Raw genomic sequence first — 16,667 nt, 5'->3', positions numbered from 1 at the left:
TGGAACAGCCACTTTACAATAGTGCATCTAAATCATTAAGGGGGGTGGTGAGAAGGATTACTTATCCTATCCTAGGTATTCCTTGAAGAGGTGGGGTTTCAGGTGTCTCCGGAAGGTGGTGATTGACTCCGCTGTCCTGGCGTCGTGAGGGAGTTTGTTCCACCATTGGGGGGCCAGAGCAGCGAACAGTTTTGACTGGGCTGAGCGGGAACTGTACTTCCTCAATGGTAGGGAGGCGAGCAGGCCAGAGGTGGATGAACGCAGTGCCCTTGCTTGGGTGTAGGGCCTGATCAGAGCCTGGAGGTACCGCGGTGCCGTTCCCCTCACAGCTCCGTAGGCAAGCACCATGGTCTTGTAGCGGATGCGAGCTTCAACTGGAAGCCAGTGGAGAGAGCGGAGGAGCGGGGTGACGTGAGAGAACTTGGGAAGGTTGAACACCAGACGGGCTGCGGCGTTCTGGATGAGTTGTAGGGGTTTAATGGCACAGGCAGGGAGCCCAGCCAACAGCGAGTTGCAGTAATCCAGACGGGAGATGACAAGTGCCTGGATTAGGACCTGCGCCGCTTCCTGTGTGAGGCAGGGTCGTACTCTGCGGATGTTGTAGAGCATGAACCTACAGGAACGGGCCACCGCCATGATGTTGGTTGAGAACGACAGGGTGTTGTCCAGGATCACGCCAAGGTTCTTAGCGCTCTGGGAGGAGGACACAATGGAGTTGTCAACCGTGATGGCGAGATCATGGAACGGGCAGTCCTTCCCCGGGAGGAAGAGCAGCTCCGTCTTGCCGAGGTTCAGCTTGAGGTGGTGATCCGTCATCCACACTGATATGTCTGCCAGACATGCAGAGATGCGATTCGCCACCTGGTCATCAGAAGGGGGAAAGGAGAAGATTAATTGTGTGTCGTCTGCATAGCAATGATAGGAGAGACCATGTGAGGTTATGACAGAGCCAAGTGACTTGGTGTATAGCGAGAATAGGAGAGGGCCTAGAACAGAGCCCTGGGGACACCAGTGGTGAGAGCGCGTGGCGAGGAGACAGATTCTCGCCACGCCACCTGGTAGGAGCGACCTGTCAGGTAGGACGCAATCCAAGCGTGGGCCGCGCCGGAGATGCCCAACTCGGAGAGGGTGGAGAGGAGGATCTGATGGTTCACAGTATCGAAGGCAGCCGATAGGTCTAGAAGGATGAGAGCAGAGGAGAGAGAGTTAGCTTTAGCAGTGCGGAGCGCCTCCGTGATGCAGAGAAGAGCAGTCTCAGTTGAATGACTAGTCTTGAAACCTGACTGATTTGGATCAAGAAGGTCATTCTGAGAGAGATAGCGGGAGAGCTGGCCAAGGACGGCACGTTCAAGAGTTTTGGAGAGAAAAGAAAGAAGGGATACTGGTCTGTAGTTGTTGACATCGGAGGGATCGAGTGTAGGTTTTTTCAGAAGGGGTGCAACTCTCGCTCTCTTGAAGACGGAAGGGACGTAGCCAGCGGTCAGGGATGAGTTGATGAGCGAGGTGAGGTAAGGGAGAAGGTCCCCGGAAATGGTCTGGAGAAGAGAGGAGGGGATAGGGTCAAGCGGGCAGGTTGTTGGGCGGCCGGCCGTCACAAGAAGCGAGATTTCATCTGGAGAGAGAGGGGAGAAAGAGGTCAGAGCACAGGGTAGGGCAGTGTGAGCAGAACCAGCGGTGTCGTTTGACTTAGCAAATGAGGATCGGATGTCGTCGACCTTCTTTTCAAAATGGTTGACGAAGTCATCTGCAGAGAGGGAGGAGGGGGGGGGAGGGGGAGGAGGATTCAGGAGGGAGGAGAAGGTGGCAAAGAGCTTCCTAGGGTTAGAGGCAGATGCTTGGAATTTAGAGTGGTAGAAAGTGGCTTTAGCAGCAGAGACAGAGGAGGAAAATGTAGAGAGGAGGGAGTGAAAGGATGCCAGGTCCGCAGGGAGGCGAGTTTTCCTCCATTTCCGCTCGGCTGCCCGGAGCTCTGTTCTGTGAGCTCGCAATGAGTCATCGAGCCACGGAGCGGGAGGGGAGGACCGAGCCGGCCTGGAGGATAGGGGACATAGAGAGTCAAAGGATGCAGAAAGGGAAGAGAGGAGGGTTGAGGAGGCAGAATCAGGAGAAAGGTTGGAGAAGGTATGAGCAGAGGGAAGAGATGATAGGATGGAAGAGGAGAGAGTAGCGGGGGAGAGAGAGCGAAGGTTGGGACGGCGCGATACCATCCGAGTAGGGGCAGTGTGGGAAGTGTTGGATGAGAGCGAGAGGGAAAAGGATACAAGGTAGTGGTCGGAGACTTGGAGGGGAGTTGCAATGAGGTTAGTGGAAGAACAGCATCTAGTAAAGATGAGGTCGAGCGTATTGCCTGCCTTGTGAGTAGGGGGGAAGGTGAGAGGGTGAGGTCAAAAGAGGAGAGGAGTGGAAAGAAGGAGGCAGAGAGGAATGAGTCAAAGGTAGACGTGGGGAGGTTAAAGTCGCCCAGGACTGTGAGAGGAGAGCCGTCCTCAGGAAAGGAGCTTATCAAGGCATCAAGCTCATTGATGAACTCTCCGAGGGAACCTGGAGGGCGATAAATGATAAGGATGTTAAGCTTGAAAGGGCTGGTAACTGTGACAGCATGGAATTCAAAGGAGGCGATAGATAGATGGGTAAGGGGAGAGAGAGAGAATGACCACTTGGGAGAGATGAGGATCCCGGTGCCACCACCCCGCTGACCAGAAGCTCTCGGGGTGTGCGAGAACACGTGGGCGGACGAAGAGAGAGCAGTAGGAGTAGCAGTGTTATCTGTGGTGATCCATGTTTCCGTCAGTGCCAGGAAGTCGAGGGACTGGAGGGAGGCATAGGCTGAGATGAACTCTGCCTTGTTGGCCGCAGATCGGCAGTTCCAGAGGCTACCGGAGACCAGGAACTCCACGTGGGTCGTGCGCGCTGGGACCACCAGATTAGGGTGGCCGCGGCCACGCGGTGTGGAGCGTTTGTATGGTCTGTGCAGAGAGGAGAGAACAGGGATAGATAGACACATAGTTGACAGGGTACAGAAGAGGCTACGCTAATGCAAAGGAGATTGGAATGACAAGTGGACTACACGTCTCGAATGTTCAGAAAGTTAAGCTTACGTAGCAAGAATCTTATTGACTAAAATGATTGAAATGATACTGTACTGCTGGAGTAGGCTAGCTGGTAGTGGCTGCGATGTTGACACTACACTAATCAAGTCGTTCCGTCGAGTGTAATAGTTTCTACAGTGCTGCTATTCGGGGGCTAGCTGGCTAGCTAGCAGGTTGATTGCGTTACGTTACCTTAAAAGAACGACAATAGCTGGCTAGCTAACCTAGAAAATCGCTCTAGGCTACACAATTGTCTTAGATACAAAGACGGCTATGTAGCTAGCTAGCTACGATCAAACAAAACAAACCGTTGTACTGTAATAGTTACTACAGTGCTGCTATTCGGGGGCTAGCTTTCTAGCTACGTTAAAAGAACGACAATAGCTGGCCAGCTAACCTAGAAAATCGCTCTAGGCTACACAATTGTCTTAGATACAAAGACGGCTATGTAGCTAGCTAGCTACGATCAAACAAAACAAACCGTTGTACTGTAATAGTTACTACAGTGCTGCTATTCGGGGGCTAGCTGGCTAGCTACGTTAAAAGAACGACAATAGCTGGCCAGCTAACCTAGAAAATCGCTCTAGACTACACAATTGTCTTAGATACAAAGACGGCTATGTAGCTGGCTAGCTACGATCAAACAAATCAAACCGTTGTACTGTAATGAAGTGAAATGAAAATGTGATACTACCTGTGGAGCGACGCGGAATGTTGACCGGGTAGTTGGAGTTCAATTCGGTAGAGGTTGGCTAGCTGTTGGCTAGCTAGCTAGCAGCATTTCCTACGTTAAGGACGACAAATAGCTGGCTAGCTAACCTCGGTAAATTAAGATAATCACTCTAAGTCTACACACTCTAAACTGCACAATTATCTTGGATACGAAGACAGCGAAGACAACTATGTAGCTAGCTGACACTACGCTAATCGAGTCGTTCAGTTGAGTGTAATAGTTTCTACAGTGCTATAGTGGACAGTGGATGTTAGCTAGCTGCTTAGCTAGCTGCTGGGCAGATACGTTAGGACGACGAAATACGATAATTATGCAATTGTCGTTGATACAAAGACGGCTATGTAGCTAGCTAAGAAGAAATTGCTAAGATTAGACAAATCAAACCGTTGTACTATAACGAAATGTAATGAAAAGTTATACTACCTGCGGACCGAAGTGTAGATGCGACCGCTCGCTCCAACCGGAACCGTATATGTATAGTGAGCAGTGAAATAACTATTGGTTTCCACTTGTAGAGAAATGCCAATGGTTTGTGACTGTAATAGAGTACACACTTTTAGTTTTAGTTTTATCAGGCTACCTGGCTAAAATACTTGCTCGCTAGTCTAACTTCCTTACATGGGCAACGATGATTCAGCTAGTTAACATTAGCCTACTACATCTAGCTTCATATTGAATTTCCATCCTCTCAGGCCAGGGGCACAACATATGCATTTCTGGTTGGATCAGAATCGCTTTTATAATCATTGGCCTGTACAGAGAATTAAGTAAAACCAGTCCAAATCCCTATCTCCATCCATAGCTAATTTAGGAAATGGCCAATGTTAGCTAGCTTACTAGCAACCAGAGGACAACACAACGAGATGAAAAAAATCATGTTTTTTTCTGTCAATTTTGATGTATGTGATTGGTGTGAATTGAAGGAAAATTATGAATCATGGACAGACGAAAGATACATTATTTTATATGTTTTGTATTTTTTATAATTGGTCAACTATAAATACATGCCACTGCAACTACTGTTAAGACCAGATTTTTGTGGGTCTTAAAACCTAGCGCTGCATGAAATGATCACTTTTGTGCATGTTTTTCAGGACACACCTCAAATGAGCTGATGTTAGACAGGTAAATTGCCGTACCTGGCGTTAGGGCTGGTAAATACCAGTGCACCAGTTTTTACATAACAAGATTGGTGCGTTTGACACATGCGCCTCCAAAAATAGAGCCTGGAGAGTTGAAAATAAAGAGAAGGGAGAGTAAGAACAGTACCCTAATGTTTGCAAAAGATGTTACGTGTGATAAATGTGAGGCGCTATACCAGGGCTCTCCAACGATGTTCCTGGAGAGCTACCCTCCTCTAGGTTTTTGCTTCAATCTCAGTTGTAACTAACCTGATTCAGATTATCAACTAACTAATTATTAGAATCAGGTGCCCTAGATTACAGTTGGAGCGAAAACGTACTGGATGGTAGCTCTCCACTATACAATGCCACTATGCACTATACAAATTTGACACAGGGCGTTCAAATATGGCACGTCAAGGGAACTGTACTGTTCAGATGGGTTAAATGAAAAAGTAACTGGAATCTGGACACTGACTGTAGGCTTATAACCTCTAACATAGCCTAATATTATATTAACTCCTGAAGAATGAACCTCTCTGGGATGTGTGTCCCACCTGGCCAAAAGCCAGTGAAAATGCAGAGCGCCAAATTCAAATAAATTACTATAAAAATCTAACTTTCATGAAATCACACATGTAAGATATCAAATTAAAGCTACACTTGTTGTGAATCCAGCCAACATGTCAGATTTCAAATAGGCTTTTTGACGAAAGCAAACGACGCTATTATCGGAGGATAGCACCTAAACAAAGAGAGAAAAGCATATTTCAACCCTGCAGGCACGACACAAAATGCAGAAATACAAATATAATTCATGCCTTACCTTTGACGAGCTTCTTTTGTTGGCACTCCAATATGTCCCATAAACATCACAAATGGTCCTTTTGTTCGATTAATTCCGTCGATATATCCAAAATGTCCATTTATTTGGCGCGTTTGATCCAGAAAACCACCGGTTCCAACTTGCGCAACGTGACTACAAAATATCTCAAAAGTTACCTGTAATCCTGCCAAAACATTTCAGACTACTTTTCTAATACAACTTTAGGTATTTTTTAAAGTAAATAATTGTTAAAATTGAAGACGGGATGATCTGTGTTCAATACAGGAAGAAAACAAACTGTAGCTAGCTTTCTGGTCATGAGCCTCTATCTAACAGTACACTTGAAGTGACCCTCGTTCTGATGGCTACTTCTTCATTACACAAAGGAAAAACCTCAACCAATTTCCAAAGACTGGTGACATCCAGTGGAAGCGGTAGGAACTGCAAGAAGGTCCCTTAGAAATCTGGATTCCCAATGAAAACCCATTGAAAAGAGAGTGACATCAAAAATAAAATTCTGAATGGTTTGTCCTCTGGGTTTCGCCTGCTAAATAAGTCCTATTATACTCACAGACATGATTCAAACAGTTGTAGAAACTTCAGAGTGTTTTCTATCCAAATATACTAATACTATGCATATGTTATCATCTGGGGATGAGTAGCAGGCAGTTAAATGTGGGCATGCATTTCATTTGGATGTGAAAATACTGCCCCCTGTCACCAAGAAGTTTAAGCAGTTTTTGCAGTCAAATTATACATGTACATTTTGACTCGGGAACAGGAGTGGAGAAATATGATCTATTTCTTTCAGCATCTTGAGAGAATGTGAATGGGCGCTTAGAGAACATCTGTAAAGGTGCATTCTTTATCAGCATCATAATAGATGATATTAGACCTATTTCATGGTGTTAAGAATTTTTTTAATTCAGGTGAGAGGACTAGACTTGAACACAATACTTAACTAGATGCCTTGAACACAGCTCCCTAAAATCTCAACAAGCACCAGCTGCTAACCATTGCCAATCAGCTTCTACTACTGTTTGCAACACTTAACTAGTTGCCATGAATGTAGCTCCTCAAACAAGCTACAAGCTACAGACCTCAAATAATGCAAAGAAAGTTCATATGAATTTTTAAACAACACAATACTAATGTTTTAATTTAGGATTAGATCAGAAATCAGTATTTGGTGGAATAACCCTTTTTTTTTAAATATTATTTTTTTAATCACAGCTTTTTTTAATCAGCCTCCACATTGGTTCTCACTCTCCTTAATCACCACTACCACCCTATTTAAACCCACCCAAATACTCATTCCTCCTCTTAGTTTTGCTTTGACAAGCCTTGATTTACCAAAGGTCTACTCAAACTTTAGTTAGTTACTTAATAAGATAACTTACTTAGTTTACAATGGCAATTGATTTCATCGCCTCAGATTAAGAGATGTTTTCAGAACATCTCCCCTCTTTACTCGCTTCCACCTCTGAGGCACCCAAATTCAGGCATCCAGTGCTGTCGGACTGGACTGTTTCCAGGCTACAGAAGAAACTCTGGGAAAGTGGTATCCGTTTCCATCATAATGACAAAATTGAGCTGTTCTGCCTGTACGTGGGCTCCTTGGGGGGTAAACATCCCAGACGCTATGTCTCTGCCCCCTGCCAAGGGCCTTCCACCTCTCTGCGTGTCCTCCCATCCCCCAACCTCTTGTCTACATTATCTTCAGCTTTTCCCACACTCCATCCTGCCCTCCCTGCCCTTGTCTCCTCCTCTGCCAGCAGTGGCCTCCCCACATTGTACACCTCTACTTTCCTCTTGCTCCTACTTTTCTCTCTGGCCTCGCTGGCTCCATGACCCACTCTCTCTGCCCTCTTGCTCTCAGCATAATGCTTCCTTTATTCCCCACCTCTCACTGTCTCCGCTTGCGTCGCAACTGGTCTTCCAGTTGCCCGCTCTGGCCTCCTGGCTATTTTGCCTGCTATTTGCTCCTTCACTTCACCACCATTCTCCACTTTCAGCCACCTTAGTGTACCTATCTCAGAGGAGTTTACGGAAGGCCCCTCCACTCACCTCAATTGTCTCTGCATCATGCTGGACAGTCTCCTTTCAGGCCTCCCTGCCTCAAACTTCAGCGCATTTCCCTACTGTCCAATTACTTGGACTGCACTAAACATCAGCTGCTTTCACTGCTGGCCACCCAAATGATTCCATCAGGATCATCACTCAAGGCTGCTCCCTCCTGTCCCACCTTCTCTACCAGGCCGTCTCCATGCTGTCGCTGCTTCACACTGTGGTCTTCAACCTCGTGTCGCTCAGGTTTTGGTACCTCAGTCATTGGAACTGTATCACCTTTTTTCTATGATGACTGTCTCTTCTCCTGAATGCGTACAGCTGTTCCATCGGGTACAGGGGGGTTCTGCAACGGTTGTTGGTTTGCTGCCGCATGGCCCCCAACTTGCCTCTCTGTGGCCTCCTATGCCCTGTTCGAGTTTTACCCCATCGTCGTAGCTGCCTTTTTCTGGGGGCACGACATGTCCAGAAGGGACATTCTCATCTACAACCTTTCTGTGGTACACATTATTAACAAAAGCTATTCTGACTCCCTATTATTGATTTCCTAAGATGTTCTCTGGCTATCCGGCACCCATCAGTTCCTTCTCAGAGCTGCACATGTACAGTACCTGGCCAATGTAACTCAATCGCTGATTCTTTGTCCCGGCTCCAATTTCAGAGAATTAGGTGTTTGGACCCAGATGCAGAACCCCTACCAACCGCGGCCCATCCTTATTCCATGATAACCTTCCAAGCAACCATCCACTCCTTCGCCTCATCTCCCAGTCATGAAACTGCATCCTATTAGTTGTTGCACCAAGTACCTAGTACTCTTACTGGACGACCTGGTGATGCTTCCAGATGCATACCTTCTATCACCTGCCTTTTCCCTCTGATGACTTGGTCATCATGTCTGCCTTCATCACCCATATCAGGTCATCCCTCTCCATGCAGACATCCTCCGTTCAGACTTACCTGGCTGAGATCGGTTCCTATCTAAAGTTACTTACTGGGTCTCCATGTTACTCCTCTCACCTGCAACTCTCCCTTTTCCTCAAGTGTCTCCAACGCACAAGTCTGCCTGCATCCATTTATGATTGGGCCCTCCCACTCTGGTCTGGTTACATATCCATTGCATTCTCTTCCTCACTACAATCAATGTTATTTTTGGGGGATTCCTTAGATGTTCAGAGTTTACATCCTCATCTACAACATTCTTGTCATCCCAATGTGTCAGATGTCACCATCCTCTACAAATATATCATCTTTACCATCAAATACAGCAAAACCGATCAGTTTGGCAGAACCACACCAGTCTACCTGTTCCGGCTACCTTCTACCCTCAGCCCTTACGAACCACTTACCTACTTCCTGCAGCTCAGAATCTCAACAAGCCTCACCATCCGATCCACTATTCTTCTATGATTCTGGTTCCATCGCCTCTTGCCAATGGTTCCGTTTCCCTCCATGGAATCCAGACCACACTGTGCAACTCCTTGGCCCCTGGTCCTCTCAAGCCTATCATTCCTACATCCGCTCTGACAACATCACGACAGCCCACAACATGCTTGTCTCTCAGAACCTGCATTAACACAAGCACAGACCAGTCTCTGCCTCATTTACGGACACCATCTACCTCTCACATTGTATCCTACCCAACCAGCCATAAGAGGATTGGCTCCCCAGCTGAGCCTGGTTCCTCAAGGTTTTCTACCTTCAAGGGAGTTTTTTTTCTTGCCATCGCTTCTGCTTGCTCTCCAGGGTTTAAGGTTGGTTCACTCTGTGGGCATCTCGTCCGTATGCCTGTACTACCTCCACTATATCGTATATCAACTATTCAGTACCTGCAGTCCAGGACAGCTCACTTCCTCTCCAGGGTCCAACTAACTTGGAGTTCTCTTTTTGGGGATTGCCTTCACCACAGCAACCTAACTACCACACCATGACAGGGATACCTACCTGATACGCCAAACCCTACAGTCAACCCTTCCGGATCCTTCATCTGCAGCCCTTGGCTTCATCCGGTCCATTTTACATTCCTCTCCTGGATCCTCATTCTCACATCCATTTTCCTTAAATATGACAAATTTCATGTCTGGTCCCTAAACTCGTGAAATGGTGTTAAGAATGATCAAACATTCAGCAGTGAGGACCAGACTTGAATGCAACACGTAACTTGTTGCCTTGAACACAGCTCTCTAAACTCAACAAGCACTAGCTGCTAACCATTGCCAATCAGTCTCCGCTACGGTTTGCAACACTTAATTAGTTGCCTTGACCGCTTCTCCTCAAACAAGCTCCAGTTGCTACTAACTGTTAATCAGCCTCCACACCTGTTCTCACTCTCCTTAATCACCACTTCCAACCTATTTAAACCTGACCAAACAGTCATTCCTCTGTCACATCCCTTCTCCACCTAGCTACCATGGCCTGACGGTGATGTCTACCTGAGATGCCAAGCCAAACTCTACAGAGTCAACCCCTCCGGCTCCATCTGCAGCCCTTGGCTTCATCCGGTCCGTTCTCCTCCTGGAAACTCATTCTCACATCCATTCCATTTCCTCAAATATTCTACATTTGTTTTGTGCCTGGTCCTTTAACTTGTGAAAACCACAAAATATGCATCCAAGCCGAAATTCTTATCAGAAAAATGTTGGGTCGTTTTCACAGCTTTTTGGGTTATGGATGTCACAGAATGTGGGGTTGGTTTTCACAATCAACTCGATTATAAAAATGTTGGGGGCTGGTTGTGTGACGTTTCATGGTAACAGAACTACATCATTGGTCCCTGATCTGTAATATACAGAAGTAAATAATTAGGAATGTCATTATTTTTATAGTGATGTATCCTGAATAGGTATGCAAAACAGAAATGTAGAATTATCCTTTGCATGTTTGTATCATTCTACACATTGGCTATTAATCTAATGAGCTCTGTCCCATTCAAGACCAATTTTGGTTGGACCGGACCAAATCTGTAGCAATCATAGACGTCTGTTTCACAGGTTTGGACTGGACAATAGAGCACAGTAGAATAGAGTTCAGTAGATTTCAGTACAATACAGTAAATTGTACTGTCATGTTTGAGCTGACTGTTCCATGGGAGGAGATGATTGAGGAAGCCAACAAGGAAGCTGTTAAAGTACCATGCACTTGTGGACGAAGAATGTACTGACAAGGGATGGAAGGCCAAGTGTCTATACCAGTGGAGGTTGGGGCAAGAGGCATTCCAGGCCAGTCTCTGTAGAGTGCACTAAGTATCCTTGGAGTAAAGGGAGCTCAAAGAAAGATCTGTCACACAGCTGGGCAGAAGACAGAGAGGGCATCACAATGGCTGTGGAGGGAGGAGCAGTGGTTAAGCCAACCTGGTTGAGATCGGGCCTGATCAACACGTTCGTCGCACCCTTCAGAAGGAGTAGTGAGCAGTGCCTAAACACCTAATGAACAGTGGACCTCACCTGAGGATGACCCAGGTGCAGCACAACCACTGTTTGCAGGGAAAAGTGTGACAACAAACCCCGGCCTACCCTGCTGTGTATAAAGCAGTGCTGACCCACTCCATCCTGTGGATCATCTTACACATCACTCCTTGCTTCCTTGTATTCGATGCTGTCTGTTTGCACTCTGCAGCCCTGGGATGGTGAAGGCTTACATCTGATTTGTAGTTAACCCAAATCCATCAACCATTTCACACTTAATTGGTGTGTATCACTATCGTGCTAGGAAGGATCACAGTTTTTGACACAGAAAAGACCAAGCAATATTCATAGCTGATTAAATGTCATGTTTAATGTTTGGAAGAACACATTGGTAATTACCAAAAACAGATTACAAAATATGTGCAAAGAAATGTAAATTATATTAAAATGTTCAACTCTGAGTACATAACCTATTCTAAATATTTAAGATATTTATTATCTATGATATCATCTTTATATTCATGACAGTATCACCCTGTTGTGCTTTAGGCCCCGATCTGACTCCATTGGTGGTTGTGTGTTACAATAACATCCACTGAAATAATTCATATTTTCAATTAAATCCATCCTGAATATGCATCCAAATCATTTAAACAGTTGATTTGGAATTTGAGACTGAATAGAGAACACAACTGATCTCACACATACTACCCTGTATACCAGGGGTAGGCAACTAGATTCAGCCGGGGGTTGATTTTTGTTGGAGAGGATGGTCAGAGGGCTGGAACATAATTAAAATAATCTGTACACTGCAAATGTACCACAACTAAGCCCAAAAAGAGATTGTATTTGAATAATTTCATACATTGATTCCATTGAGACACGATCACATATTTAAAAAAAAACTTTGTGTGAATACTTGAACAGATTTCCTAAATGAAACACATTTTTGCTGAATTCCTGGTGATTTTACAGTAAAAAGGTAAAATCACCAGAAAATATTTTTCACCATAAAGTTTAGGGGGTGGCAAAGAAAATCACTCGCATGCCACAGGACGCCTGTTGCTGACCCCTACTGTATACAGTGTCACTCATGCATTTGAGGACACAGAGTAACTGACTCCGGATCTGTGACTTAAATATGGTATGAAAAGTATTTGGATAGTTGCAGATGGAACACACTGTTCTTCCATCAGCGAAACCTTACTTAGTGAAGTGAAGTTCCCTCAGCCTCTTTTCACACATTTCATTTGCACTGTTTAGAAATTTGCATAACATGACCACACAACCATCAATTGTACCCTTTTACTGTTGCTCCACAGTTCATTGCTACTTTCCATCCATCTCCCCCTTCCCTCCTCCCAGTCCCTCCCCACTCCTCCCTTTTTTCCTTCACTCTTTCTTCTCCGATGTTGCCTCCTTTTTCTCAAAGGGTGTGTGGACAAGTTTCTCGGGCTTGTATTCCATGAAGAAGTCGTTGCAAGCCACTGTCAGGGCCCCCATCAGGATGATGAACTCTGTGAAGTCCACCTCACCGTCGCTGTTGGCGTCCAGGTCGTTCATCACCTTCTCAACCCCTTCTCCATCCCGGGCGTTCTGGATTAGAAGAGGGAGAGGGGAGGAGGGGACGGGAGGTTAAAGATTGTGTGTGTGTGCGCCAGTCTCTCGTGGTGTACACTCCTCTTACCCCTAGGTAACTCCCCAGCTCCTCTGTTAACAGCTCTCTCAGCTCTCCCCGGCTCAGAGTATACTTGTCACCCTCCTTCCCTGAGTACTTGTGGAAGGTTTTGATCAGCATCTGCATGGCATTCTCCAGGTTGGAAGAGGGTTCCTTGGACATACTGGAGGGAAGGGCAGAGGGCATAGGTCAGACACTATGACAGTTTGCACGCTCCATCCCAGCCGCATGTGCGGTCACATGACGAACATGGGTGTGAAGCCTCCACCGAGACAGAGTGAAACATACACACCGGACAGAAGAATATCAGCAAACGAGAGGTGTCCCAATTATATGCCTAGGTTACTATATGCAAAGTTTAAATTACAGGCCACACATGAGCTATTCCTTCTCAACATACAGTGGCTATTGGACAGTATTTTGTAACCTTAATTGGTTGACATGTGAAAGATGTGAGGGATATGAGACGAAGAGACGGCTTTTGAAAAGCAACTGTCTTACACACATTGTGTCCGGCATCTTGGAATCTTCTTGAGTTGATTTCGTTGGAAAGACTGTGCACACACAGACACAGATTTGTCAATGACACTGACTCACATAATAGTTAGGGTGAAAAGCCTTCAACATGGTTAGCGTAAACACACCAAGAATTCCGTCACTTTTTACAACATTATACTGTACATCATTTTCAAATTTGAACATTGTGAGAGGGTATATTTAAAAAAAATCTTTCTCAGCTGACAGACTTGTAAGCTGCTTGTTAATTTAGTAAATGTAACGTCATTGAGGTAACTTGAGATAGAGGTCTCAGGGTTTCACAATCATATCGATCATGTAACAATGACAGAACGGAACCGCAAGTATAATGCAAATAAACCACCTGGCAATCACAATCAGGAGCTCAGGACAGGCTCTATCCATTCTGAAAAATATTCCTTTGCAGATGTTCACTGAGCGATCAATAATACAGAAATGCTCAATATAATTTGAATCGGAGATCCTCTACTGAGGAATTCTAATTTTAATCAAATAACTGCAGCATAAAAGAGTCTGGCTATAAAATCACTCATTTGCGTAGTAAAGAAAGAGAGGTAAGGTCAGTGAAGAGGACAGAAGAGAAGAAAATCGGTCAGTAGAAAAGAGACACCACAGCTGACTGGAAAGTCTATAGGGGTCAGCTGCCCCATTGACGGACAGAAGACAATGGGAAACCATGGCGACCCAACTGTAGACAGTAAAATATTACTGAGCTCTGGAATTATTGCAGAAAAATGCTTCTCCAACAGATTCCTCTTAAAGTACATTTATTTTCACCCTTTTAACAATTTCCCGTATAGACAGTTGACTATTTTATCTTAAAATTAAGATATTTCAGATCAGAACTAAACTTTTTAAACCTTCTTTACAACAGGCAAACCAATTGTAGTTTGAGGTGATGAGCTCAACTTATTGCCCCATAAGTCTTATTGCTCTGGATACCAAGGTGCCGCTCAGCCCTGGGTATCTTACTGTGAAAAATACAGTGTTCCACTATTCACAAAGCACATATAAAAACATTGTTAAACTGATCCCAGAAAACATTTATCATTTACAGAGAAGGAGAATGGAGAAGGGCACAACTGTCCTCTAATCTATCCATCTTACCTGATGGAGTGCTGATGGAGGGCCTCCTTTGTCTTTGGTGAAGAGGGAGAGAGAGAGAGAGACAAGGAAAGACGGATGAGGAGAGAGTCGGACAGCGGCTTAAATATCACATGTCCCCTCCTCCTCCCCTCTCCCACGTACACACCACCATCCCTGCGTCTATTTCCTCTCCCCACTCCCTCCCTCCCTCTCTTCTCAGGTGCTCACACATGCAGATAGGGTGCTTAACCTCAGCACACAACATTATCATCAGGACAGATTAGACAACAGGCTTGCGTGTTAGCATCAATGTATTTTATTTTATTATGGGTCTTTACACATATGTTACATAAATACTATTAGCGTAGCTTAGTGAAAATGATACAGCATTGCAGGTGAAGGTGTAACATTGGTTCATTACTATGGCTTTTGGTGAGCATGGCAGTGGCTCTGTGGAGAACTTGTGTGCAAAAGCTAATTGTGTTGTGGTGGGATGATCGACCTGTAAACACTCTACTTCTATCTATGTAATATAGCACTGTATCTCCTGGAAACAGAAAAGATCATGTGTATCTGTGTATCCTGTACATATCAGATTTGTGGTCAATTTGATTTTTAATTTAGCCAATTGACAAAATTGCTGTTTACTTTTGGTTATCATTTTGTTGGAATAGACCCCATCCCAACACAGCGAGCTCATGAATACAGTACAAAGTGCTAGTAGATGAAACCTATGCATATAGCCGTGGGAAGTAGTTTGGGGGTGGGGGGGGAGCAAATTATTACAAGAAAAAAAAATTAGTCTGCGCTGAACAAGTCTATAGGCTATTGGTCCACTAGTACAGGACTAGTAAAGGCCCAGTTACTTTTGTGAAAAAAAATGAAACTAAATGTATTTGATTGTACCAGCATTTGTAACTTGCTTAATATATGTTTTTCAGTTTCTTGAAATACAAATGCAACTTATTTCTATGTGAAAACTGAAATGGTCTATTTATTCCTTTTCCCTTTCAGTAGACGCTCTTCCAGAGCAATTTACAATAGTGAGTGCATACATTTTCTAACTTTATCGTACCTGTCCCCCATGGAAAACAAACCCACAACCCTAGCACTGCAAGGGCCATGCTCTACCAACTGAGCCACATGATCAAATTACATCCTCACAATCCACTTGATGACTCAATGTACTCAATTACTGTATTGTACATTGTTTATCTTCATGGTGATGGAAAGTCTACAGGTACAAACCTAGATGACCAGCCTATGTACAATGCAGTAATGTACATTTACATTAAGTGGTTTGTAAGGATGGTAAATTAACAAGGATTAAAAAGTGTTATTTCAAGAAAAATATTTAATTTGATTTAATTTACCCATAACCTTGCACCTTTTGATGTAAATGTTTGAGGACAGGGTTTTGTTCTTTCTAGATTCCATTAAATGATCATCGCAGAAGAAGGGACAGGGCAACAACTCTGACAATTCTAACTATTGAATCCTGCAAGATACTGTTCTTAATGAAACCTTTTTTGCCAAAGCAGAGATGCTGATTTTTTTGTTGTTGCCTGCACTACACAGGTATATATTGGTCCACTAATACCAGTAAAGGCCCAGTGCACTATTTTTGTTAAAAAAATATATATATATTATATTATAAATTTTTCAATTCAGATTTCTCTGGGGATGTTGCAGCACCCTCAGCACCCCTAATTCCTGTGGCTATGTCTATGCACACACTGCAGCACTACCAGGAGATGTTAGCATGATGCTAATTGCAGAGGGTGCTCGTGAGTGGCATGGTTTTTCACCACAGGTTGATTGCACCTTAATTGTGGAGAACAGGCTCATGGTAATGGCTGGAGCCGAATAAGTGGAATGGTATCATATACATCAAATACATGGTTTCCAATCGCTCTATTCCAGACATTATTATGAGCCTTCCTCCCCTCAGCAGCCTCCATTGTTTTTAACATAGTCGAGATGGACAAACGTAAAGTAATGTCGTTGTGTGTCACTGTAAAATACATTGGTTTAGAATATTACAGTACAAAATATGCTCTTTAACTAGGTTTAGTTAAAAAAAAGCATGTTCTGATGAGTAAAGAATGACAGATGAGCTTTTGCTTTTC

At 44.5% G+C, this 16,667-nt stretch overlaps 2 protein-coding genes across 2 annotated transcripts; both read right to left on the bottom strand.

Annotated features, from left to right (window-relative positions):
- Positions 1–65: 65 nt before the first annotated feature.
- On the bottom strand, positions 66–3,814 carry LOC135551458 (uncharacterized). Its single transcript, XM_064982672.1, has 2 exons — positions 3,784–3,814; positions 66–861 (listed from the first exon to the last, which is right to left on the bottom strand). Exon 2 carries the CDS (start codon positions 814–816, stop codon positions 67–69), a length of 750 nt encoding a protein of 249 aa, XP_064838744.1. The 5' UTR covers positions 817–861; positions 3,784–3,814; the 3' UTR covers position 66.
- Positions 3,815–11,587: 7,773 nt separating this feature from the next.
- On the bottom strand, positions 11,588–14,617 carry s100s (S100 calcium binding protein S). The gene is made up of 4 exons (XM_064982671.1): positions 14,560–14,617; positions 13,421–13,469; positions 12,925–13,078; positions 11,588–12,833 (listed from the first exon to the last, which is right to left on the bottom strand). Exons 2-4 carry the CDS (start codon positions 13,432–13,434, stop codon positions 12,630–12,632), a joined length of 372 nt encoding a protein of 123 aa, XP_064838743.1. The 5' UTR covers positions 13,435–13,469; positions 14,560–14,617; the 3' UTR covers positions 11,588–12,629.
- Between the last annotated feature and the right edge of the window lie 2,050 nt (positions 14,618–16,667).

This window comes from Oncorhynchus masou, chromosome 13, assembly GCF_036934945.1.
Source record: "Oncorhynchus masou masou isolate Uvic2021 chromosome 13, UVic_Omas_1.1, whole genome shotgun sequence".
Taxonomy (NCBI): Eukaryota; Metazoa; Chordata; class Actinopteri; order Salmoniformes; family Salmonidae; genus Oncorhynchus; species Oncorhynchus masou.
Note: the sequence above shows the minus strand (reverse complement) of the source record. Positions and strands in the feature narration are given on the sequence as shown.